General features: G+C 47.1%; 3 protein-coding genes across 10 annotated transcripts; 2 read left to right on the forward strand and 1 right to left on the reverse strand.

Annotated features, from left to right (window-relative positions):
* Window positions 1–1,669: 1,669 nt before the first annotated feature.
* Window positions 1,670–6,666, reverse strand: si:ch211-63p21.1 (uncharacterized). 3 transcript variants are annotated; one of them, XM_061294597.1, is made up of 6 exons: window positions 6,537–6,659; window positions 5,541–5,601; window positions 2,969–3,027; window positions 2,831–2,901; window positions 2,589–2,760; window positions 1,670–2,282 (listed from the first exon to the last, which is right to left on the reverse strand). In XM_061294597.1, the coding sequence occupies exons 3-6, from the start codon at window positions 2,999–3,001 to the stop codon at window positions 2,106–2,108; spliced, it is 453 nt and encodes a 150-aa protein (XP_061150581.1). In that variant the 5' UTR covers window positions 3,002–3,027; window positions 5,541–5,601; window positions 6,537–6,659; the 3' UTR covers window positions 1,670–2,105. The 3 variants fall into 3 exon arrangements, with proteins under 3 accessions (XP_061150581.1, XP_061150590.1, XP_061150573.1); XM_061294606.1 differs by lacking the exon at window positions 5,541–5,601 and having other exon boundaries at window positions 6,537–6,666; XM_061294589.1 differs by lacking the exons at window positions 5,541–5,601; window positions 6,537–6,659 and adding an exon at window positions 3,993–4,352.
* On the forward strand, window positions 6,614–14,308 carry ndrg2 (NDRG family member 2). 3 transcript variants are annotated; one of them, XM_061294335.1, is made up of 16 exons: window positions 6,614–6,756; window positions 9,287–9,371; window positions 10,299–10,343; window positions 10,414–10,519; window positions 10,594–10,714; window positions 10,827–10,889; window positions 10,969–11,029; window positions 11,113–11,199; window positions 11,277–11,333; window positions 11,490–11,593; window positions 11,675–11,713; window positions 11,799–11,850; window positions 11,920–11,967; window positions 12,039–12,074; window positions 12,628–12,679; window positions 12,753–14,308. In XM_061294335.1, exons 2-16 carry the CDS (start codon window positions 9,297–9,299, stop codon window positions 12,914–12,916), a joined length of 1,110 nt encoding a protein of 369 aa, XP_061150319.1. In that variant the 5' UTR covers window positions 6,614–6,756; window positions 9,287–9,296; the 3' UTR covers window positions 12,917–14,308. The 3 variants fall into 3 exon arrangements, with proteins under 3 accessions (XP_061150319.1, XP_061150320.1, XP_061150321.1); XM_061294336.1 differs by having other exon boundaries at window positions 10,302–10,343; XM_061294337.1 differs by lacking the exon at window positions 6,614–6,756 and adding an exon at window positions 7,373–7,529 and having other exon boundaries at window positions 10,302–10,343.
* A 685-nt stretch (window positions 14,309–14,993) lies between these two features.
* Window positions 14,994–22,116, forward strand: LOC133163669 (uncharacterized). Of its 4 annotated transcripts, none has more exons than XM_061293773.1 (32): window positions 14,994–15,132; window positions 15,214–15,267; window positions 15,897–15,962; window positions 16,163–16,204; window positions 16,354–16,380; window positions 16,495–16,533; window positions 16,616–17,470; window positions 17,543–17,644; window positions 17,708–17,800; window positions 17,867–17,917; window positions 17,978–18,037; window positions 18,108–18,143; window positions 18,204–18,269; window positions 18,330–18,374; window positions 18,442–18,510; window positions 18,584–18,652; window positions 18,732–18,809; window positions 18,872–18,937; window positions 19,010–19,087; window positions 19,159–19,269; window positions 19,334–19,375; window positions 19,440–19,493; window positions 19,578–19,670; window positions 19,757–19,873; window positions 19,951–20,061; window positions 20,125–20,169; window positions 20,244–20,306; window positions 20,560–20,634; window positions 20,723–20,762; window positions 20,855–20,906; window positions 20,986–21,331; window positions 21,421–22,116. In XM_061293773.1, the coding sequence occupies exons 1-32, from the start codon at window positions 15,112–15,114 to the stop codon at window positions 21,820–21,822; spliced, it is 3,468 nt and encodes a 1,155-aa protein (XP_061149757.1). In that variant the 5' UTR covers window positions 14,994–15,111; the 3' UTR covers window positions 21,823–22,116. The 4 variants fall into 4 exon arrangements, with proteins under 4 accessions (XP_061149757.1, XP_061149774.1, XP_061149766.1 ...); XM_061293790.1 differs by having other exon boundaries at window positions 20,128–20,169; XM_061293782.1 differs by having other exon boundaries at window positions 19,954–20,061.
* Window positions 22,117–22,892: the final 776 nt, after the last annotated feature.

Consider the following 22,892-nt stretch of genomic DNA (forward strand, 5'->3'; position numbering starts at 1 on the left):
GCACTCTCGGAGCAATGTAAGCAACATATCCTTTCTAGACGCGTACATGTGCATGGCGGCAAAAGAAGCACAGATGCTCGCAGGTCGTTGTTGGGCCCCGGCATCTTTCCCACGTTCTCCCACCGGTGCAGGGCGGGGTCGTAGCGGTGGACCGTCTTCGTATCGCCGTCGTCCTCCTGACTGTAGCCGCCCAGCACGCACCTTCCCCTCTGATCACCTCCGCTCAAGACTAGAATCTGTTTAGGCCGGTAGACGCGGTACTGGCTTTGCGGTGCCACGTGGTTGGAGCAGAAATGCTCCTGCACCGTTTTGTAGAGGTCGGTCAGCTTGTGTTCTTCCGTGGAAGAAGTCGCTGCTGGCTGCCAGGATGACTCTGTGAGCTGGAGGCGGGACAATTTCACTTGACACGCGTTCTGCTCCAAAATGGAGCCAAAGTCTTAGAATCTGCTTTTGAGGTTTGCTACTCACCAGGAATCGACGCCCCGATTGCTTCGAGAACAACATTGCAACCCACTTGCTCCATCCACAAGTTTCTAATCCAACTAAGACTGATGGCTATTTGCTCTGCAGCAGAGATGTTCTCCTCTTGAGTGCTGCTGGAGGACTTCTCCTGCTTCTTGTGCAGAAAATCCAATCTTCTCTGCTCCAGTTGCGTTTGACTTTTTCCACTCTGTACTTCCCACGAGTGTTTTCCCAGCTTCTCATGTATATCATGCTGTTCTTCTGCCTTCATCTCATCCTCCTCCACCATATCATCGTCGTCGTCCCCCTCTTCATCCTTGTCCTTGCTCATGTCCACCGTCACTCAGCGCCTCGCCCTCTGCCCCATCTCTTTCCTCCATTCCTCCCAGTGGGGCTGCGGCCGTGGAATGGCCACCTCCATTGAGCTCGGTCCGTCTCAAAACATCAACCCGTCGCAAAGCCTTTCCGCCCCGTCCTGTCCGGGTTTTATTCGATTGTCCGCTGCCTCGCTCTCCTCTCAAATGCATGTTATCACTTGACCCACTTAAAGCGAGACATTCCAGAAGCCAGAATTCTCTCCTTGTCTTCGGGCACGTTAATCCTGAGCCGTATGACTGCCGGATCTTTATTGATTGCCCAGAGGGTGCCAAGGTGGGTTCACGTTGCTCCTGTGCATCCAAACAAGAATCTGGGTCAAGGATCAAGAGGCGTGTGAATGCCTGCGGGCTAAGACAACGCATTTACACCTGTTGTGTTGCTCTATGCTGTCATAGGAAACGGCATTGACCAACAAAGCTGGTCGTTTTGCTGCATGATCACGGAGATGCGGGCCGGTCCATTTCTCGTCATTGGTTCGAGAGCTTAATCAACAATAAGACTCGCTACCGGCGTGAAATGAATATCGCAACGCAGCGACAACTGCGCATTGGCGTATTGTGTACATTTAATATATAGAAAGATATCCAATCAAAACAAACTTCTCAAATAAATCCTTTTAATCATTTATTGCAGAATTGCGTCTGATTCTACGAGTCAAACGTGAGAAACGTGGGAAGGCTGTCAACAGCCTCGCAGCTCTCAAGGCCACATGTTTGTCAACTTCGACACTGGCTGTAAATAGACTCACTGGCCATTTTATTAGGTACACAGACACAGTCTCATTTGATCTAGTTATGTTCATTTTTGGGAAGTCATTATTAACACAAAGTCAGATTTAAAAAAAGTCATTTTATCCAAAGACTGTGGACCCTGAAATGATGATTAAAACCACAGTTTAGCTTCCAACAATGGATTTTCCAGCAGGCGGTATTAAATTGGATGAACCAGGTGTATACCATGGTATAGAAAGTTCGAAGCATGTCTGCTATTGCTTTTCAGATCGGGTCTGATTGTGCTTCCACAAGAGGGTGGGGGGCGGAGCTGAGACGGCAACAAGGACATCAGGGGCGTTCTTCAGAACTGTGTCAACTGGCACGGTCGAAACCAAGGAGTTGCATAGTCGTCATTGTTGGGAGTGCGCATCTATTTTGAAAAGGAGCTGAGACCAAAACCGGCGTCCAAGACACGTCAACGTTCTGATGTTTGACGCAGAGACAAAAATAAAGTGTTTGTGCTTGAGCTTATTGGACTCTCTGCTCGTCTCATCAGGTTCTGACCCACGGGAGCAGGAAGGACGCGATGGCGGCTGCGATCGCGAGCAATAGGACAACCACCGGGGGCGCTAGGGGCGGCGCCCACCCGCACGTCCGCGGTTCCGCTTCTGTCCGCTTGTTCGCACTGGACCTGGAGATGACGAGGGGCCTCACTTGTGAGATACTTTCCTGTCGGACATCACAAAATGTGAGCATTGTTGCCGTTGTTGCGATAAACACTTTCTGTCTCACGTTTACAATAAAAGTACACAAGCTGCTTCATTTAGACAAAGGTAGTCTTTTGCCCCCATCTTGTGGCACCTTGGGGTTGATGAGTTGTGTAGCATCAAGGAACTACGGTGAAATGAGTTGAGGCAGTTTATCGACAGAAAAAATATAATTATAGACCTTTTTAGGGCGGGCTGTCAATTACTGGTAGAGCTTCTTGATTTGCTTTCTTGTCTAAAATTGACTTGTAAGAGCAATTTTACTTACTTCCAGGATGGTGCGGCTGTGCGTCCTGTCCGGACTGAGCCGCAGATTCCACCGACGCGAGGCGTGACTGAGGCTGCCGTCATCTTCGCTCTCGGTGGTGTCCTGCCGAGCCAGACGTTGACGTTTGCGGCGCCGTGAGCTGATTCTCTGCAGCGACCCGGGCTCTTGGAGTCTAGAGGTAAGATGTTATTTGCGTTCAGGTAAAAGCTCCGATGAAAGGCGAAGGGTGTGAGCCGCGCCACCTGCAGTCGGCGTCCTCAATGTCGGCGTCGGCGTCGCTTTCTCCCTGAGGGTCGGACAGAACGCACTCCTCCTGCGTAAAAGGGCAAATTAACTTTTGTGCTACTACTGGAAAACTAAAAGCTACGTCTTTAAAGTACCTCGGTTCCGTATCCCTCAGAATAACGGGTCATTGTGACTCAACTGCGTTCACCTGCTCCTGTCAATCACACAAGAAAAAAAAAATGGTGTGCCAAGATGTCAATTCTAATTTATTATCTTACCATTTGGTCTCCACCCTTGACCATGTGACTTCTTTCAATTAGATCATTCAAAGTCAAAGTAATAATTGCCTAAATTAATTCTGAGTGGTCCATAAGCTGTCTATTGTGTTTTGGGTAAGAAACCATTAGACACTTCAGTTGTATTTAATAGTTGTATTCCATCCATCTATTTTCAAACCACTTTTCATATTTAATGAAATAACATTTTGCAATGATTCTCAAAGAGCGATTTAGGTTCAAACACTAAATTAGCTGCTATTTTGATTTCACATTAATGTACAGTACATTATAAATGATTGTTTTTCTTTAGTTTAAGATCAGGACTAATCTTCAAGTGCTGCATGTTACAGCAATTTGTGAGTATCCTTTTTTTTTGTCGTAAATATAGCTTTTTCTTTATTTATTTTTTCCTTTTACTGGTACTTTACAGAAAGAAGTGTGAGAACCATTGCTTTTATGAAATTACTGGCACATTATTGTTTGAAATTTTTTTTATACTTGTTTGCTATAAAATCTAGAGTCGAAACGATGAACAGAAAGAAATCAGCATTGATGAACTAAAGCAACCGGATTCTTCTTGTTTGTTACATTTGTATTTTTTCTTTCTTTCTTGTTTTCAGAAAACGTGCAAATTTGAATCAGGAATTATGTGATTTGCGTAACATGTCATCCTGTCCGTTAAACATATGCGTCCTGATGTCCATTACGTGCCGCACTCCCGTTACGTAACGCGCAACTTTTCACATCAGCACCAGACGGCGAATGATGCCTTTGAGAACGTTACGATCTCCCATTTAGCACAACAGTCCGCTTTTGTCGACTTTCACATGAGCCGAAAATCCCCAAAAGCAATCATTTGACCCGGTCACATTTTGAGTAAAGAGATAGTAGCGAATCTTACCTCGAACACATGTGGAACACGCAATACGACCTAAACGCTAAACGGAGTCTGGCGATTGGACGCTGAACAGATGCACGCAGCGACGTTTGACATTGTCGCAAATCCCTCGTGACGTCACTCGCAGAGATGATTGACAGCTCGGGCCAGGGAAATATCAGTGGGATTCGGGGCGGAAGTGCGTAGGAGAAGGAATGGATTTCAAAATAAAGCGAATTTTTCCGAGGCTCAACGTTGTCCTTATACGTATAAATGTAAAAATGTCTGGCATTTAGAAAGTTATGTTCCTTATTAAAAGCTCCCGAGTGGATTTATGTATTCACTTAAGATGTTAACATTCAATAACGTTGAACATACAGAAGATTGGTAAAACAAGTCAAAGTACTTTCCAAGCATTTGTGGCGTCATTAAAGTTGTAATTCACATTCAACTAAAGTCGACGCGACCTCATCTTTAGCCTGACATTGCGCTCTAGCGCCGTCTCATGGAGGGACGATGATCAGCAACCTCTTGGGCACTAGCGCCTGTCAATCAAACACACGTCAAATTACAAAAGAGATCAATGGTACCTTGGCATAAGTGGCGCAAGTGGCTGCATGTTATACCATTAAGATAAAGTAATTGTCAATTCCCTAATATTATGGACGCAAAATTATTTTTTTTTTATGTCATTCTAATCTCAGATGGTTGGTTCCATATGGTAGCAGCTCGTCAGGTCAGAGCATTTTGTTTCGTCACTGCATGAATATTCATAAGCAGAGATTTCATCTTGGTAAAGAGGTTATTGGCAAGTGTAAATGAATGATTCATGGGGTTTAGCGGGCGGGGGGCTTGTGGCGGATTTGGAGTCTTACAGAATGGAGGCGATAAATGCGACGTCACGGGTGCTTAAAGTAGGTCAGCCGTCAAGTTGTGACGTCACACTGGAGTCAGCCGTTAGCCAATAACTAGCAGCCAGCCCCCCCTCCTATTTTTCATTCTTTGGGAAAAAAAGATTGCCCCCACCCACCTCTCCACGTTTTTTTTTTTTTTTTTTAATCTGAACCCGTCTCAATCAAACAAGAGGAGCTTCTTTACGTCAGTCACATGGACAGCTACAGTAGACTTCTTCATCGTCTACACCCCCAATTAGACAAAATGCCCCGAGACCACCTTGTCCTCCTTCTGCAGGTGCAGAGGACGTCTGTGAAACACATTCTAGGCAAAGCTATTTTTGATTTCATTTCAAGTTGCAGCATCAAACAATTCCACTGGGCCCGTGTGATGTTGGGGGGTTATGTATGTATACATATAGAATAATATAATATACTATATATAATATATATATATATATATTTTTCTTTTTCAACGAAACAGGTTTATTAGCGTAATGCCGACACTGCATGTGAAGTGAGGCGAAACAAATGCACCCTCGCGGCTTATTGACCCATCAGGCGAAAGGACTGGGTGAGTGTGTCTCCTGCCAACACATACTAGTCAATTAGTTTGGGCCCTTGACTGATTACGGTGGCACCCATGTTGCCATTGTAATGATATTGGATTTTATTTCACCTTGCCAAAGTCCAATTGATCGTCAGCCAAAATCTTGCATAGTTGAATCCTCGCTTCACGCCTGACAAAACAAATGTCAACTTTATAAAACAAAAAACAATTACATACCAAATATAAAGAATTTAACTGTTTTTGTTCCATTTTTTGTTTCACTTTTAATTGTGCTGATCCGTCTGGTGTGCGCACCTTGGCCACTTGGGGGCAGTCACTCGAGGTGTACCGTGTCATGTTATGTTGTGGGTGCGTTACATCACCCGAGGGCTCGTTAATCTGTCCGAGCGGGACAGCTGGCAGCCTGGGTCCAGCAATGTTAACACGGTCGACATGTGTGCAGCAGTTGTTTTGCTCATGCTTATGTGCATGTATATTCATGTATTAGTGCGCACACACACACACACACACACACGCCCACACACTCATTTAGTTTCAGACTGGAAGCTGGTAGGTAATGTGTAACATTCAGGCCTGAAACACATTTATCTCAAAGTACAGTAGGGAAAAATATATACACATACACATGCGCATATTGAAACGTTACTGTTAACTTTTTGAATGTATAAATACTGTATCTCAATTCTGGGGGTTGTACATTTTTCATTGTCAATGTGACGATTTGTTTTCTCTGTGGAGTGCAATGTCAATCAACTGCATGAGATAAATAAATAAATAAATAAATATGGAATTATCATTTTAAGGTATCATTACATATGATATATAGGATTATCCTATTTCTTCATGTAATTTAATGTAATATATTATGTAACGTTATTTTATCTACGTGCTCAACAAGGCTGGACTGTACCACTGTGGCGCTGAAAATAAGATGGGGGGGGGGGTTCCTAGGACCCGTGAAACCGCTTCATACTCACACGCGCGGGCACGTCACGGAATCTGCATGCACGCGCTTACCTCTGCCGAACTATACAATAAACACACAGTGAGCGCTTTGTGGTGCATGTGAGGACATAATACTTGCACCCCGCTCCCAGAGTCTACCATGTCGCCTTTTGATTGACGGGACCAGGCAGCCCCGCCCCCCACTTGTGCAGAACTCCGCTCCCGTTGGAAAGGAAAACACGAGTGGACCGGAGCGGAAACCAGCGTGGACGCGGAGGATCTGGAACCCAGTCGATCTGTACCAGAACCCGTGTGGAGCTCGTAGGACCGACTTGGACTTCTTGTGAGCCGTTTCCCCGAACTTGTGCCGCACAACCAGGTAACATGCCCAGATGTACTCGCTGTGAGTGATGCTGCGCTTGAACGAGAACAACGTGGACGCGCGCGCGCGAAATATTTGTAAATATAAATGGTTGTTGGTGTACCCCCTCCCCCATGAAACGTTCTTTGTCCACTTACCAAGTGTGCGTTTATTGACGCGCACACGTGGCAAGCCCCTACTGCCCACCCCCATCATGACAGCTGCAAATAGGTCACTATTGACATTCTCCTCTTGCATGAACTTGAACAATTAAAGTAAACAGCGTGCACGCGCTTGCAGCATCATAAAATTGGGCTGAGCTTCCAGAATGCCTTTGTTAGTCAGAAATTTGTTTTTGTGTAATTTCTAGAGGAAATGGATGGTATTTTGGAAGAAGCTAGAGGAACGGTTGTTGCCAGAACATACAATGGTCTTCAATGTCAAATGGGGGTGTGTCTCCGTTGTCCACCTTTTCAGAGCTGGCTGGAGAGAAAATGAAAAGAAACACTGCTGGACTTGATTTGAATGAAGGGTCTATCTATTGCACGCACAAGCACAGACTGTTTTTCAGCAAGCGCGTGCACGCACATTCTGTGAGTCATGCCGCATTTGGAGCCCCTCTCGCACACGCGCGCACACATGCACAGCGACTCACCCTCTTACCAAAAGCAGAGGAGAACCTGCTGTTGTTTTCCTTCCAGGCCTGTTATGTGGTAAATGAAAGAAAAAAACAACAACAACATGGCCTACTCTTGACCTTTATGCTGTTTGACCTTCGGATGACCTGTGACGTGAGTGGAATAGGCTGTTTTCTTGCACCTGCAAGGTCCTAAAGTCAACGGAAACAGTAATGTTCTATTCTCATGAGCGCTTCTTCTTGTTGTAAGGATATTGACAATGATGGCCAGACCTATGTGGCCTGGACCAATATTAACATTTCCTCCTGCCATGTTTGCTCAGCCATTAGTTGGGATCACGAAGGAAAACGTCACTGGCTCGTGGGCTTTTAACAAACTGTGTGGGCTCAGTATATTTCCTACAAAATTCGAAGTGGGGGTTCCTGTAACTTGAGCTGTTGCTGTTGTTCAGCGTTGCCTCTGTGAGTGTCCGGCTTGTGGAAGCCCACTCGAGGAAAGCCGTCTCTCTGGTGTCTCGGCTGACTGAGTAGTGTGGGCGACATGTAGATATGATTGGACTAACGATGCTGCTTAAGAAGTGAAGCCGCCGGTGGCCATCTTGTGTTGCCACTCACTAAGCGCGCCCAACTTGGTGTGTTAGTTACGTCTCGTTCTCCTCTAGTGATGAGAATACCTGTCCGAAACATATCTTGTTTGCAGCCCCAGAGGTGAGGATTAGGTTTATACAGGAGATGATCCACACAGCAGGAGCATGATATTTAGACCCACCAGCTACCAAGCCGCAGTTTGTACAGTAGGTGTGTGTAGACTATTCAACATATATGCCCCATTTATTTTTTCAAATTAAACGCCAGCTCAATATTGACACTCGGACAGATGTGATTGTGTTATCAGCAAGAGATTTCCTGATTTTCTGACAAAGGGCAAATTTATACCGCATACACCGTAGCACACACACCTAGTGTGCGAAAACATCTTGTTGTTTGTATATGTGAGAGCGACGGGCCTCGAGGGGGGGTGGGTTTGGCATGGGGTGCTCAGCACTTCTGCTGGCTGGTGTCCAGATGCTGGCAGGCCACAAAGCTGCTCTGTTCTCAGTGCTAACTGCCTAATAATAGCCCCACTTCCTTCACCTTTCTCAGGAATGCCCCAATGATGAATCGGCCACTGGTACAGAACTGTCCGAGAATAAATCCGTCGGCATTAAGCTGGCAAATCCATTCCATCGGGCCATTATTGATTCCTTGCCACTGTGTCGCCCATCTCCTAGCAACAGGGGTCGGCAGCATCATGCCAAACATTACCGACCCACTATTGTTTATTCTTGCAGCAGAAGAAAAAAAAAAAAATGCTGTTTTTTAAGCCCCGGTCTGAAGAATGCCCGGAACGTGAACCTGCGTTCACTCTCATGCCAGTGTGTTCTGGAGACTTCAAAGTGGCCTGACTGTGCCTGTACCAAACTGTGGCGAGGAGGGTCTCCGCAGCGGAGGTGCTAGCTGACTCCTCCATGATCACAGCGTTAGGCCGATTAAAACGTGACAGGATGTGAGGGGGAGCAGATTAGACAGAGCTGCGTTATCAGTGTGGTCATGTGAGCACCATCTTGAGCGTCAAGCTGCATACCTTCATACCTTGCACGTCTGCAAATTCATGATACGTCTGATTGAGCAGATATTTCGCTACGGCCGCTCCAATCTCACTCACATCAACCATCCAAATCATCTTCTGGGTATGCGTGCACCTGCAAAATCTTTAGAAGGAGCTTGCTGTTCACTCACCAAAACGTTCTCCTTTCAGCTCTGCTGGCGCTCATCACTAATTGACTTTCATAAGCCCCCACAGAAACTCTGCACCTTATACTGCGTGTTTGCGTCACATTTTGACATTTTACTGTCTTCTCTTCGGTCAAGACAAATCGCCATGACAACGGAAATGCAAGAGATCACCATCACGGAAGACAAGCCGCTGCTCACTGGTCAGGCCGACTCCAGCAAGGTCAGAGAGGACACGCGCACATACACGCGGGCACTTTACACTCACTACATGCTGTGTGGCATTTCAATAAGCTGCCGTGCTTGTGTGTGTGTGCGTGCGTGCGTGCGTCTACGTACAAATATGTATGTGTGTGTGAGCGTGTGTTTGATGCACACGAATATGCTGCAGTGCTGGCTGGCTGGCTGCGATGCAGCCAGTTTGACGTCAAAGCCCTCGGGGAATGGGGGGGGTCTCTTCGTTTTTTTTCCCTCCTACTGATGTTGCTTTGTAACCTCTCTCTACTGACCTCTAGTGGCAATAAGTAGACGTACAAGAAGTACAGCAATGCCGGTGGGTTTAATTTGGTCCTTGACCCCACCTGAGACATAAAACCTATATATGTCACATCATATTTTCCTGCTGAAATGAATAGAAACTGAAACTGTTCTATTAAAAACCAACACATATTTCATAGTGGGTTTTTTTTCAAGAAAAATAGCACTTTACAGAATTGAATAATTTGTGAATAAAGGTGACTGTAATCATTGTACAGCATGTTCTGGTCAGTCCACCTTGGCCACCAGGGTGCAGTATATTACAGACATACATGGCACGCAAAGAAGAGTTTCAAAAATAAATTACGCAGTAAGCTGCAGCAAAATTAGTCAATACCACCACTACATTGATTCTAGTTTTGTTAGCCTGTCTATGATGTTTAGCATTGTGTGTTAGCATAAGGCTATCACTTCCGTGGTTGAAATACTCAACCTTTGACAATTATCGTAAACTGGGAGTGAAACTTTCAGGCAAGCACTTGGTCTGTTTTTTGAGCAACTGGTAACTCTCTCCAAAATGGCTGCTTGATATGAAAAGAGTTGTGTTGAGAGTGCTGGCACCACCTGTCATTTGGGCCATGGGGAAGTTAAAGTGTCTTGATGTGGTTTCTAGCAGGATGCTGAGCTGGCAGCCAGGATCCTCCTGGACCAGGGTCAGGTAAGAATGCGGCGCGCGATGGTTGTAACGTGCCACAGGGTGCAGGATGAACATGAACTCTTGTTTGCAGGAGCACAGCGTGGAGACCCCTCACGGCGTCTTGCACGTGACGCTGCACGGCACGCGCAACAGCCGTCGGCCCGCCATCCTCACCTTCCACGACGTCGGTCTGGACAGTGCGTGGCTCTTTTGTTGTTGATTTGTTTGGTCAGCCGCACGTGACATTTACGCCTCTCGCTGACGTTGGCAGGCAAGAGCTGCTTCTTGCCGTTATTCAAGTTTGAGGAGATGCAAGAGATCGTGAAGAGTTTTACACTGATCCACATCGACGCTCCGGGCCAAGAGGACGGGGCGGCCGTTTACCCGGCGGGGTGAGGTCACATTCTCTCATTTCCCCCCTGCAACCTTGAATCCTGTCGAACGTTTGCGATCCAAATGATAAATGTTGCGTAACTTTCACAAAGATGCTCCCTTTACCAACAGCTATCAGTACCCATCCATGGAGACCATCGCAGAGATGATTCCTGCCGTTTTGCAGTACTTCAAGTAAGTCCCGAAACAAGCAGAAAACATCACGGCTAGCTCGCTAAGCGAATGCGTAACGTGGGCTTTGTGTGTCCCGCAGCTTCCGTACCGTGATCGGAGTGGGTGTGGGCGCCGGGGCGTACATCTTGAGCAAATTCACGGTGAGTGTCGCCCCCCCCCCCCTCCCCTCCACACACCTTTTTAAAGGGACGTTCCACCATTCTTTCTTTTTGTCTGCGCCCAGCTCGCTAACCCAGATTCTGTGGAGGGTTTAGTTCTGGTCAACATTGACACAAACGCTCGAGGGTGGATGGACTGGGCGGCTCAAAAGGTAAGCGAATACTCATGATGGAAGGTGGTGTTGGTTGCATTGTTGGCAAATGTGAAATTTTCAATCAATGTCTGCAGCTCAGCTCTGTGACCTCTTCGCTCACTGAACAGATCATGACGCACCTCTTCAGCCAGGTGCGTCCCATTCCGAAACGCACGCCCAGACATCGGGCCTCAATCACAAACAGTTCATATGTAGTCGCACATTCTCACATGGGCTAAGTGATAAAGTCAATTTTCACCATTGTCATTTTTAATTTTGGGTTCTTCTCTGGCACATGGGGCCCTCAGGAGGAGCTGTCATCCAACACAGATGTGGTGCAGTCTCATAGAGAGCGCATCAACAAAGCGCCTCACCTGCTCAACATAGAACTCTTTTGGAAATCCTACAACAGGTCATCTCACTCACACAAAAATGCCAAGCCAAAAGGCGCCCACAGCAATCACATCTTTTTTTTTTTTCCCCATCCCTACAGCCGCAGAGATTTGAACCTGGACCGCAGTAGCACCTTCAAGTACCATCTTTATTTATTGACATCATCCAAGTCGTGTGATTTGTCCGAATGATGTTGACTGTTTTCTCTCTGTGTGGCCGCTTAGGTGTCCCGTCATGTTGGTGGTGGGGGACCAAGCGCCGTACGAGGATGCCGCCGTAAGTGTAGCGAGCGGCAAGACTCCTCCTGCGCCTGTTTGCGCTTCTCATGGTTGTTCCTTGTGACAGGTGGAATGTAACAGCAAACTGGATCCCACCACCACCTCCTTCCTCAAGGTGACGTTCTTGCTTCCCTTTGCTCCTGCTATCATTGTCATTTTTTTTTGTACTAACCTTGTTTTTCTCAGATGGCGGACGCCGGCGGCCTGCCTCAGCTCACTCAGGTAAAGCAAAGCAAAATATCACAACAGTGTGGTAACCCCGAGATGAAACTGTCCATGCTCTTAACTCAAAACTCTTTTATCATCACAGCGAAGAGTGATTCTTCTTTTTCTATGACTACGTTTCTGTTAAAGTAGTCCTATTTTGCAGAGGAAAAAGAATATATGGTGAAAATATGTTTACATGTGTTGCTTCAGCCTTTGCGTTCAAGTATCCCCTTGCTTTTAAACCCACGACTACGCTAAACGTTAGCACGTCAATAGTGTTTAGCATCGCTTGTTAGCCTTAAATAAAGCGTACTCTTCAAAGGCAAAAAAAAAAAAATGCTTGTTTTTAAATGTACGGCATCAGCCGAGAGTGGCGTTTAAGAGCTTGAAGCTTCTTCTTTGGCAGATTGTTGGCTATTTGCCAAAGTGCAACGCGTTCACAGCTACCATACAGTGCGTGCAATCTTCCGAAAGACAGTTGACATCTGTAAAAAGTCGCGGTCCGTACTGACAGTTCTGACACTTAGTGAAAAGTGGCCATGTGACGGGAGGATCTTTGCTTTTGCAGCCTGCCAAACTCACCGAGGCGTTCAAGTACTTCATCCAGGGAATGGGCTACAGTAAGTGAGCGCCGCACGACTGCGTGTGCCACGTGCGCATTCTAACCTGGCCGCCTGGTCCCTGTACCCACAGTGGCTTCCTCTTGCATGACCCGCCTGTCCCGCTCGCGCACCACCTCGCTGTCATCTTCGTACTCCATGGAAGGCTCGCGCTCGCGCTCTCGCACGCTGTCCCAGGGCTCGCAGGGTGGGCAGATGCCGCCCAGCCCTTCGCAGACCATGGAGGTGTCCTGCTGAAGAGAAGGCGGGCGCAGACGGGGGGCGGGAAAGAAAGCCAAGAGAGATGGAAAAAGGTCCAGACCAACGAGTGGCTGTCATTGTCACTACAACTCCCGTCGTTCGCCGGCTAGGCAGAAAAAAAAGGCGAAAAGGGGGAAACATCTGTCGTCTAAATCCTTGCATCCCCGCTGTCCAAAAGGAAAGATTTGTTGTGAATAGAGGGAGGTGGGCACAACATGGCGCCCCCAGCTCTGTTGGTAGCCCTTTCATTTAGCACATGTGGTCGCTAGAGGCCCTAACTCCTAGTAATAGTCCTAAAAAGAAGCTGACAACTGATGTACACAAAAGGTAGCCTAGAGCAGACATCATGTGTCTTGACAACCTTTCCCAGCTTCGTTTTCTTTTCCACTCCTTAGCCCATTTTACGTATTAGTACTGTTGTCAGGTCGTTACGTCTTCCAGCCTTTGTTTGACGCTTTGTTGTGTTAGCATCCCAGAAGACGGATGGGGGAGCTTTTCTTTATTTTTTTTCATCTTGGGCCTTCATAAGGAGGCTCGTCCATCCAATGACAGCTTGTAATATGCGAGTGCGAGCGGCGTCAGAGGTTAAAACGTAAAGACACCGCTAACTCGACAAGTGCTTCCGTTCCCCCGCGCAGTGATGTCGCTACGTAGCATGCTAGCGCGTTCAGAAGTGATCACTGTGTTAACTTCGGGATTTTAAACTCTCTAAACCTCAGATACCTCCTAACAAAATCCAGCCACCACACTTGAGTTCATGTGCGATCAACACAGCCGCCATCTTGCTCAGACAGGGTCGGAGCGCTAAAATGTCACTGCCAGCAATGCGACGAGACACTTTGAAAATGTGAACAATCATCAGTTTGTCGTCTCAATTGGTTCTACTTTTGAATTCTCTCTTACATGCAGCTGGAATCAAAATATCTGCAGTGTTTTGAATCTTCCAAAAATTTAGCGGGGGAAGAAACTCACTGAAAAGCTAAATCACTGCCAGCAGGTCCATTAGCTGTGTTTTCAACATACAGGGACTGAATCTGACACAATTTGTGTTGGTACTTGAACATAAAGGTATGCTTTGGAGAAAAAGTACAACGTTAAGTGTCCACCAAAGGGAGTGAAGAATTAAAGGGAAAATGGGCAGCTCTCACGTGAGGATTCAAAAAATGGATGTGTGACGTTTTATCCATTTTCTTTCCGAGTTGTCTCATCTTTATGTGGATTGTTCCTCAAATGCTCACTGTGTGATAATTCACTTGTAACTTTTGTTTTTCGGCCTTAGGCAATGTTCATGTAATAAACTTTCAAAAGAAACTGCAATCCCATTTACTTGTGTGACAAAATAAGTGTGTAACATAATGAGATATTATGAATAAAACCTTGCCAAACATCTGACGTCTTTGAAACAGTCAACTTACTTCTTGCCAACACAATTCTATTCAAACCATTCAGAATTCAAATTGTGAATCCAGAGGCCAGTCTGCAAGAAGCATGTTCACATGGAGTGATGTGACCAGAGATAGCACTCCACCGGGGCTCGGGCAGGAGTCTGTAGTTTAGCCCCGCCGACATTTTATTTAACATTTAAGATATACTTCTAAATTATTTTCTCAGTCCCCCTAAGCATTGGTCATGCCCGTCCAGCCCATCCATGCATTAGACCCATACCCTAAGTTTGTTTTTATGTTGAAGTTAATCTAATTTGAAGTCAGGGTGTAGGTGGGTAGTTACGAAAGAGCAGCAGGGCGAGGACAACCGGTCGGTTTGCATTGTGATCTTCCATCTTGCTCACTTGATACAAGGAGGACGCACACATGTGTCAAGTGTACTTAAACCATCTACTTACTCAGACACAAACCGGATAAGCATGACTAAACATTAATGTGCAGCATGCACGACAGAGACAGGAATAAGACATCTCAGAAACTAAAGACGTAAAAAAAAAAAAAAAAAAAACGCTGCCTCAACTTAATGCTGTCACCTTCTAAATCTGAATGAATTAAGGAGCACTTTAGCGCCTGATAGGAATCCTTTTTGTCACCCCCCCCCCCTCCTCGATTTAACTCTTATTCTGAAAGTCGCGTAGCGGATATTGCGCTCTTCACATGGAGACTTGACACAGGTGCATTCAGCAGCTGGATAGTAATGAGCACAAACACTCGTAGAAAGCGGCAAAGAGCGAGCAAAAAGGCAACATGAGTGCCATGATGAGCGCGGTAAGTTGAGCACAACGTGGCAAAGATTGCCCTGCTTACTTTTATTCGAATTTGAGCCACTTTCAATGTTGTTCAAATTAGGAGCCCGAGGAGGGGGTGAAGGGCGGTCGGGAGGACATCATCCAAAGACGACCCGTAAATCTTATTTGGATTTCTTTCTTTGTTTTCATCCATGTAATTGTGACCAGAAAAAAAAAAAAAAACGCCACCGAAAGCGGATGTTTTGCACTGTCATCATGTGACATCAACTTTTAAACTGGCGCTCCCCAAGCGTCACTAAACTTGTATACTTATTTCAACTAACTTTGCTCTTTTTATTTTTTGTGTACTTATTGTCCAGACTACCTAAATTAGCGTAATATTATTATAGAGCATTGATTTATTTTTTAAGGACTCTGGCACATGGTTTCTATTAATAGTACAACATTTTCTATTGATTTGAACACTGTGTAAAGTGCAGCGGCTTTATAGGGCAGCTGTGTTCTGTTTTGTATGGAAAATACTGCAGTAGAGTTAGTAAATTGGAAGTTTCTAACTATTGTTGAGCCAAGGCATCCATTATACATCAGAAAAAAATAGTATGAATACTGAAGTGATGATTTTGTTTCGCTTTGATTTGTTGTGTCGTGTGAATGGCTACAAGTGGACGCAAAGGTTAGATTGCCACGATTAATAGCTGGCATAGCGAGATGGACAAAAGTTAATAAGAAATAAACGGACCAATTTACGTGATTTACTTGTTAAGTGAGTATTTGTTCTTGCAGAGTATTGTGATGCTGCAAAACATGCTCAAGAAAATCCCCCAAAGCTCAACCATCAATCAGCAGCAGGTATTTATCCATTTGCCGCCGTTGCGTTTTCCGTGATCGCAGGACTTGAATGATCTCGTCCATCCTCCTCAGACCGTCATAGCGGCATCTTCGGAATCCAGCCAGTTGGATGGCTGGAGAAGCAACCGAGAAGCTTTTACAATGATGGCGTTTGAATGCTGGGAATGTAGGGGGACTTGAACTTTTTTTTCTTTTTATAGGATGCCGCAGCGAACGTGACCACTGACAATGAGCTGACACAGGTGAGGTCGAAATTGTTTGCTGTCTCCACCTGATGGCAACACACCCTTTTTTTTTTTCTTTTCCTGCTTTTCACCTTTCCCACACTTTGTGACGTGCACAACCAGTTTGTTTGTCGCGTCTGTTAATGTGTAAATTTGGTTCGTTACAGAATGGAGCACACCAGTCGAACCCTCAGGTGACGTTCCTGCCCCCCCCCCCACACACACACCCTCCTTCTGACCCGTTGGAGGGGAAGAAAAAAAAATCAACCAGATCTAATTCAATATGTTTCTTTTTTTATTGCTTACAGTCTGTGGCCAGCACTAACCCCTTTTATTCCTATCACATGGTATGGACCAGCCGCATTGCTACTTTATCAGTTTCTTGGCAATGGCTCATGTTTTTTTTTTTTTTGGCGGTGGTCACCTTAGGAATCCGAGAACAAGTACGGCGGAGTCGAGGATGATAGACAGAAAGCGTCGCACCAAGCGCGAGGCTATGGCGACTTTGTTCCTCTGCCTGAATTCCAACGTTCCCCTTTGGATTGGCAAGGAAATGTCGTCACAGTTTCTGAAGCTCAGAAGGACTTGACCCAGAATAGCTTCCATTATATGTCGAACAGCTTTTTGTCAAGCGGGCCTGCTGACGAGCAACATCGCAACATAACCCCGAGCTCAGCGGAAAGCCCTCCTGAGAACTTCTTCAAGAGCTTGCAGTCAAAGAGCTTGCAGGACCTTTTGCAAGATTCCTCGGAGGATTTTAACCTCGAGGCACTTTCATCGGGAAAAGTCTCGGATAAGCCTCGCGGTGTCTTACCGGATCCCTTTCGGCCTTCTCCCAACACGCCGGAGGATCTGTTTGTCTCTCCAGCGGAGAATCCGTTTTATTCTGCCTCGAGCACCGCATCACATTTGTTTCAGGCAAATGGAGACAAACTGTCTTATTCCGGATTATCTGGTTCTGATCTGGATGTGTTCTCCCCTTCTTCAAACGTCTCGAGCCCAATAGCGAAGGAGCTATTCCGTGACGGCGGCAGCACGAGCGAGCAGTTTGGTGCAACGACGCCCGACGGCGGCAAGAACTTTTTCACAACGCTTGGCGACGGCGGGTTGGCCAAATCGGACCTCTCGGAAGGGGCGCTCCTATCCAAGTATTCCGATGCGGGACATGACGTTGTGCTCACCACTCCTCAAGGAAGCAAACACAAAATCCTCCAGCCGACCCCCTTCAGTCAGGCCCGCAATCGGAGCGTGTCGTCAGACTCGTCTCCGACCGAGCCGAAGCACGTGCGTAGCCTTTGCTCGATTGCGAGTTGACGTTATCTTGCCTTTTTCTAAATGTCCCCTTGGACTTGACAGTTGACGCTCACCAGGCGCCCGCCAAAGCCGCTTCCTCGTTCCAGACCTCCCAAGTTGGGGAAGCCCCCCGTTCCGGACAAGTCCACCAAGCCGGCCTTTGTGGTAAGGCGCCTTGGCCTCCGTCGGCGCAGCGACATTTCCTCGACCGTGATTAATCTTTTTCAGTTGGAGCCCGAACTCAGCGGTCCACCGAAGCCTCCTCCAAAACCGTCAAAAGCTCTCCCTGTTTCGGTCATCGGTGCCGCAGGCGAGCCTCAGGTGTGCCTCGCTCGTTCTTCGGCAGGATCTGCTGGATCGAGTTGATCAACTTTGTGTGTCTTGTAGGGCAAGAAAGTGGACTTTGAAGTCTTTGAGGACATCCTGCTGATTGGACAGGTGAGCTCCGATCGGAAGGGCGATTGAGTTATTTTGTCAACGCTGCAATGTCTCGAACAGGAAAAGTGCGTAGAAGACTGGCCAGAAGACAGTCCTCAACTCCTTCCCGACTTCAAACCGGTAAGCCGACGGCTGGCGCGCTTTTGTCGCTTTGCACGTCTCTGCCCACGTTTGCCTTTTGTCTCCCCAGTCGGGAAAACTTCGACTCCGTCGCGAATCCCTCAAAGTGAGTTTGTCGCCAGCGAAAAGTAAAAAGGAAGTAAGCGAGCCAAGGTTCTCCTTTCAGCTCAAGATGGACTCTGAGGAAGCAGCAACAGGAGACGTTCAGGATGACGCCGGAGTGCAAGTCAAGGTGATTTCTGTACTAGAGGACTTCATTATTTCCTGAAGAGCTCATGGTATTCTTTGACAGAGGAAGGACAAGAAGTTTTTGCTGGTGTCCAGAAGAAACTCAAAGGTACAACAAATTGCTCAAATTGAGACATCAGTTGTGTTCTCGCGCTTACAAAGATGTTCCTCGCTAGGACAAACTACCTGATGATGTGAAGGACGGCCGGAGCTGGACTTTACCCTCTCAGGGGAAGGCCTCAAAGGTACTCGGCCGGCGGCAATCAGCTCGCATCTATTCCAAGGAGCGCCCTTTGATTTCGCGGTTGTCACTCTCAGGACAATTTTTACGAGATGAACTTACCAGTCAAGAGAGAAGATGGAGAGCAAAGTTGGTCTGAGGGCAAAGTAAGTTTTCTTGTAGCCGTCCTGCTATCTTGTTTTTCGATTTCCAAGTGTGACCCCGGTCACTGTTTTGACTCGGAAGAAAAAGCCTCTGAAGACAAAAGTCAACCAACTGCTCAGGCGGGCGTCAACCAGCCTCGTCCAGCACCATCCGAGCAAGGTAAGCGTCCACACGACCGTGATCACGTCACCTGCGCTCACCTCTTTGCTCCTCCCCGACAGGACGATGGCGACGACCTGAAGAAAAGGATGAACACGAAAGAATACACTCTGAAATGGCACTCTCAGGTAACGCTCACACAGACACACACCTGCTTTGGCTATCTCATCGGCGCTGACATTCTCAAACGGCTTTGCTAGGAAGCCATGTTTGATAAAGGTGAGGAAGATGAGGCGGCGCGAGCGCAGCTGGACGTGGCCGACACCTACTCCGGCAGCGTACGTCTTTTCGATCCGCGAGCCCCTCCCCGAGCTTTATCCATGTTGCTGACGTGCCGTCTCCCCTTCAGAAAGGCAAAAAGAAGCTCAAGATGAAGTTTGGCCCTCAAAAAGGATTTAGCCGTTCTCTGGAAGAGCAGCCCCAGGGCGCATATGGGTACACCCCCCGCAAGGACTCAAAGGTACCCATGGAAATGAGTGTGTGTTTCACGTGAGCTACAACCTTGTGGGTTTGATATCCTCCAGGACAGAGAAGATCCGTTTTTTGGTGGCGCGGACATGTGGCAGGTACACTGGCATGAACTCTCATTTGTGACGGTTGCTGGAATAAACAAAGTGAATGTTCTCTCAGGAGCACAACTTTGAAGATGAGGAGGAGATAAAAAGTCTGCCTTCCAACAACCAGGTAGTAGATATTGTTTTTTTAGCTGCATTGTTGTTTAGGACTGAAATACAGTGCGACATCCTTTTTTTTTTTTTTTTGTACAAGGAGGAGGTGCCTGCCTTTCTTTCCAAACAAAACCGATTCCCAGCAGAGCAGCTGGATTACGAAGCACCGAATGCGACGGATGACTTCACCGCGGTTTGTTGCCTCGTTTGAAAGATTTCTCGCCGTCGTCTTTGTTTCTGAGATTTCATGTTAGGATGTCTCTGCTTTTTTTTTTTTAGAAAAAGAAGTTCAAGGCCCCGGTCCCGTTGCCGCGTAAATCAAAGCCCAGCTACAGTTCACCTGCATCGGGCGAGCCGTTGGCATTTGGCGATGCTGCTGTCGCGCAGGCGTCCTGGGTAGGATTTGGATTTGATGTTTGTTATCGAGCAAAGTCATCCATTTTTTTAAATTTTTTTTCCCCCCTCCATCTCAGCAGGCGGGCAACTGGACAGATGAGGACGACGTCTCCTTAAGCGGAAGACAACACGGGGATCCCGTCGTGGACTACAACTACAGACAGGATGAGCTGGGCCTTCCCAAACGGGTAACGGACTTTTTTTTTTCTTTTTTTTTTTTTCTTTTCTTTTTTTAATTTACTCTTCCACAGCAGAAAAAGGGGAAGCACAAAGTCTTCCGAAAGCACAAATCAAAGGTGAGCAACCTGGGGCATAATCTAGGCTTTTGTTGTTTTCAATCACGTGTGATTCTAATTGTGTCTCTTGGCAGAACAAAGCGTGGGAAGGCCCGGTCGAGGATGTGGCAGTCAACCACCTGTCTGAGGCAGCGCAGGTCAGTTGCGCCGTTCATCCGGTGACACCATTTCAAAACTTGGAGAAATATAAGTGCAGCGCGTGGAATGTAAACACGTGAGAAATCGGTATTTGTTTTCCTTCTCTGCCAACTGGCAGGGCAACATAGCGCCAATCGTCTGTCACGCGGTAATTACGTTGCAGCCGAGTTATGATTGCTTGCTGAGCAAAGGGAATTTTATTGCGCAGCGCATGTTCGGTGACCAACTTTCTTTCTGTTCGTTTTGGTCCAGGCCGAGTGGTTGGCGGCACAGAAAGATGAGCGCATGGCGGCGGGACTGGAGGACGGCGAGGGCGAAGGCGACGGGGTCAGCGTGTTGCTTTTTTTTTTTTTTTTTTTTGGTCTCGTCTCATATGTGGCAATGTGGTTGTCTCACCGTATTTCTTTTGTCTCAGGACACGGACAGCTTGATGGAGTGGTGGCACACGGTAAAAAGTGAGTTCCAAAACCCAGACCCTTCCCACAAAACCTCTGCTCGTTTTTTTTGTTTAGTTCCCCCCCCCCACCTTCCATCTGTTCTCTTCCAGAGTGGGATGAGGTGCCATCGGACGAAGACACCAAACAGCCTGACGAATCCCAGTAGGCGCTTCAAAACGCTCCCACCGGGGGCCTGGTCATCTCCGCGACTCGGCAGCTCACAAATCTTTTCGTCCGGCAGGTCCTTCACCGTTTTGGCCGACAAGGTGAACCGAGGCCTGCGCGTGTTCAACAAGATTTTCACGGAACGCGCCGAGATCTTCTGGCAGCACGTGATGAAGCTCCACGCCCTCGCCGACCACCTCAACACATTCCACCAGAAAGCCAAAGCGGCCGGTATCACGGGCAGCACCACGGCGGCCGTCGGGGGCGTGACAGCCATCGCCGGCCTGGCCCTGGCCCCGTTCACCTTTGGCGCCTCGCTCATTGTCACGGCAGTCGGGGTAGGTGTGGCCACCGCCGGAGGGATCACTTCCGCCTCTGCCACCATCTCGGATAACGTCAACCACATGCAGGAGCGCAAGAAGGTAAGCGCAACGGGGACTACCTTCAAGCATTTATTCCATGTCCTCCATCTACAGCCGCTTCCCATCTGGCGTCATCTGTCGGTTTTCAGGTGGAGGCGGTGCTGCAGGAGTACGAGTCGGACTTTCGCATCTTGGCCGAGATCCTTCACTTTGTCAACCACGGCTTGTATAAACTTCGCGGTCATCCTTTCCTCCGCTCCGGCACGCAGCATTATTCTGAGGACTGGGAGGTGCGCAAGGCGGTGCAGATGATCAGCTTGGTGGACTCGCCCGTCTTGCGAGCCATGGATGTGACGGACGCCATCTTACAGCTGCTTCAAGGACTTCAAGGCGGCATGGACAAGTACTTCAGGGACAACAAGAACTTGAAAAGAGCCTTCAAGAAGGAAGTGGTGGCTCGTATCAAAGAGGCAGCCAACGTGCTGAATGACGGCGTAGTTGAGCTCAACGCCATCAGAGAGGAGCTCCAGAAGGCCATCGGCAACTTTTAAACGTGTTTCTCAGTGATGAATATGGATTAGTCTGAAGGGCAGGAACAACGACTACATCAAACGACACCGACCTTTTGTAAATGGAACTCGTCCTTTTCATCTGTCATTCTTTTGTGCTAATTTTATTGCTATCCCTTAAAGTGCCAATTTCAGGACTACATGTAAGCACCGCTAGTATACCGTCATTGTCTTTGATTATGTTGACATGTCGATTCATGACACGGTTTTGTATGTTAATGAGAAATGTTGACAACTATCTAAGTGTATACGCAAATAAAGTTGTTTGTAATGTTTTGTTCACGTGTTGGAGACAAGCTCATTCTGTTCAATTTCAAATGTAAATACCCTGGAGAACTGCACTGCAACAAAATGGTGCTTTCATATTAGGATTTTAAACCAGGCCAGGCAGGGGGAGGCATCATTTTGCGTTTTCAAATATTTTACAGATTAGCTGCTGAATTAGGTGTGTTGGAGAAGTTCAGGTTTCAAACTACAGTTAGGGTTTTGAACTAGGGTTAGAGTTTGGAGCTTGGCTTTCAAATTACTGTTAGGGTTTCAAACCGGGGTTAGGGTTTGCAACTAGGGTTTGAGTGTTTTTATGTGTGAAGACTGCTGACATTAGATTTCAAACACAATCACATTCGGTATAATAACATCAATTACAATCCAACAAATACAAAATTAAAACATCATTGTCGGCATAACGTGTGTCGCCTGGCATAGCAGCAACGCTGTCTGTCACTCGTGAATCTTCGCGAACGAACCTGAAAATAGCTATGTACCTAATAGAGTGTCCGAATGACGTCACAGATCAAACAGCCAATCAGAGAGTGGGGGTGAGGGCGGGTGTGGCACTTTCAGTTAAGCGCTGGCCATGATTTTTCCCTAATGAACTGGCCTGGGTAACTTGGAAAACATGTTGGAATGCGGTCCTGAGGACTAGAGCTTGACGCCTGTGACCTTTGACCATGATATTTCCCTAATAAAGTGGCCTGTTATTAGGCACACTTGAAAATGGCGGTGTACCTAATGGAGTGTCTGTGTGATTTGCTCGTTAAGTGCACCTGCGT

Source organism: Syngnathus typhle, linkage group LG1, assembly GCF_033458585.1.
Source record: "Syngnathus typhle isolate RoL2023-S1 ecotype Sweden linkage group LG1, RoL_Styp_1.0, whole genome shotgun sequence".
In the NCBI taxonomy this organism is placed as follows: domain Eukaryota; kingdom Metazoa; phylum Chordata; class Actinopteri; order Syngnathiformes; family Syngnathidae; genus Syngnathus; species Syngnathus typhle.

What these genes read in the sequence shown, in the direction of transcription:
- si:ch211-63p21.1 (XM_061294606.1), bottom strand. Translation starts at nt 3,001, where the DNA reads ATGACCCGTTATTCTGAGGGATACGGAACCGAG. An exon ending in CTGAGGGATACGGAACCGAG is followed by an intron (nt 2,902 to 2,968) that starts GTACTTTAAAGA and finishes CCTTTTACGCAG; the next exon opens with GAGGAGTGCGTTCTGTCCGA. An exon ending in ATTGAGGACGCCGACTGCAG is followed by an intron (nt 2,761 to 2,830) that starts GTGGCGCGGCTC and finishes TCTTACCTCTAG; the next exon opens with ACTCCAAGAGCCCGGGTCGC.
- ndrg2 (XM_061294335.1), top strand. Translation starts at nt 9,297, where the DNA reads ATGACAACGGAAATGCAAGAGATCACCATCACGGAAGACAAGCCGCTG. An exon ending in CCACGACGTCGGTCTGGACA is followed by an intron (nt 10,520 to 10,593) that starts GTGCGTGGCTCT and finishes TGACGTTGGCAG; the next exon opens with GCAAGAGCTGCTTCTTGCCG. An exon ending in TGGACTGGGCGGCTCAAAAG is followed by an intron (nt 11,200 to 11,276) that starts GTAAGCGAATAC and finishes CAATGTCTGCAG; the next exon opens with CTCAGCTCTGTGACCTCTTC.
- LOC133163669 (XM_061293773.1), top strand. Translation starts at nt 15,112, where the DNA reads ATGAGTGCCATGATGAGCGCG. An exon ending in ACGCCGGAGTGCAAGTCAAG is followed by an intron (nt 18,270 to 18,329) that starts GTGATTTCTGTA and finishes ATTCTTTGACAG; the next exon opens with AGGAAGGACAAGAAGTTTTT. An exon ending in TGTCCAGAAGAAACTCAAAG is followed by an intron (nt 18,375 to 18,441) that starts GTACAACAAATT and finishes GTTCCTCGCTAG; the next exon opens with GACAAACTACCTGATGATGT.